This window comes from Rhagoletis zephyria, unplaced genomic scaffold (assembly GCF_001687245.7).
Source record: "Rhagoletis zephyria isolate East Lansing unplaced genomic scaffold, Rhagoletis_zephyria_1.1 Rzeph_scaffold_86120, whole genome shotgun sequence".
NCBI lineage: Eukaryota > Metazoa > Arthropoda > Insecta > Diptera > Tephritidae > Rhagoletis > Rhagoletis zephyria.
In genome coordinates this window covers 1-1,009 of record NW_016243168.1, presented here as the reverse complement: position 1 = coordinate 1,009, position 1,009 = coordinate 1, and the positions used below count along the sequence as shown (strand labels likewise).

The 1,009-nt window shown below is 57.4% G+C and overlaps 1 protein-coding gene across 1 annotated transcript; it reads left to right on the top strand.

Annotated features, from left to right (window-relative positions):
• Positions 1 to 8: 8 nt before the first annotated feature.
• LOC108357875 (sodium/potassium-transporting ATPase subunit alpha-A-like) lies at positions 9 to 1,001 on the top strand (the record flags this gene model as incomplete). Its single annotated transcript, XM_017608945.1, has 3 exons — positions 9 to 566; positions 622 to 674; positions 720 to 1,001. Coding segments are annotated over 3 exons (893 nt in total), but the record flags the coding sequence as incomplete, so codon positions are not given.
• Between the last annotated feature and the right edge of the window lie 8 nt (positions 1,002 to 1,009).

Below are 1,009 nucleotides of genomic sequence, written 5' to 3'. Positions count from 1 at the left end.
GTGACGCCTCCGAGGTAGCCATCCTCAAGTACTTTGAGATGATCACCGGTTCGGTGGCCGCTTACCGCACCCGCCACCCAAAGGTCTTTGAGGTGCCCTTCAACTCGGTGAACAAGTACAGCCTGACGATCAACCAGACGCCCACTAAAGGAGATGCTGAAGCTATTGGCGGATATTACCTTTCCATGAAGGGCGCCCCGGAGCGAATTCTCGAACGGTGCACCACCATCCTCGTTGACGGCCCCAGTAGAGGCCGTCGAGAAGTGGCCCTCGACGAGAAAGCCCGGGCCAGTTTTGCCGCCGCCTACGAGGCGTTGGGCGGGGCGGGAGAGCGGGTTATTGGCTTTGCTGAACGGCACCTGCCCAAAGAAAGCTTCCCGCCGGGGTATCCCTTTAGCGAGGGCACTGACTCGGATGCCGCCGGCAAGGAGAATTACCCCGTCACGGGACTGTGCTTTTTGGGCGCCATCAGCATGATCGACCCGCCGAGGCCTAATGTTCCTGATGCAGTAGCCAAGTGCCGGTCGGCCGGCATCAAGGTCATCATGGTCACCGGCGATCATCCGGTAAGCAAAATACTCATTTTTCAAATTAGTTTTAACAAAATTTTTTCTTACAAAGATCACCGCCGCTGCCATTGCTCGTTCTGTGGGCATCATCTCTGACGATTCAGAGCACCACTTTGGTACTCCAACGCCGGGGTGCGACTCCCCGAGCAGCACCAAAAGCGACGACCAGAAGCGATTTTCGCTGCTAGCGCACTTTCCACAGTCAATCGTTATTAGTGGGGGTGAACTGGCGCAGATGAGCGAACCGGAGCTCGATTCAATTCTGAGAAGATACGGGGAGATTGTCTTTGCTCGCACTAGTCCCCAGCAGAAGTTGGCCATTGTTTGTGCCGCCCAACGGACTGGGGAGGTAGTGGCCGTCACCGGAGACGGCGTCAACGACTCACCGGCGCTTAAGAGGGCCGACATTGGCATTGCCATGGGCGTCACCGGGTCGGCGG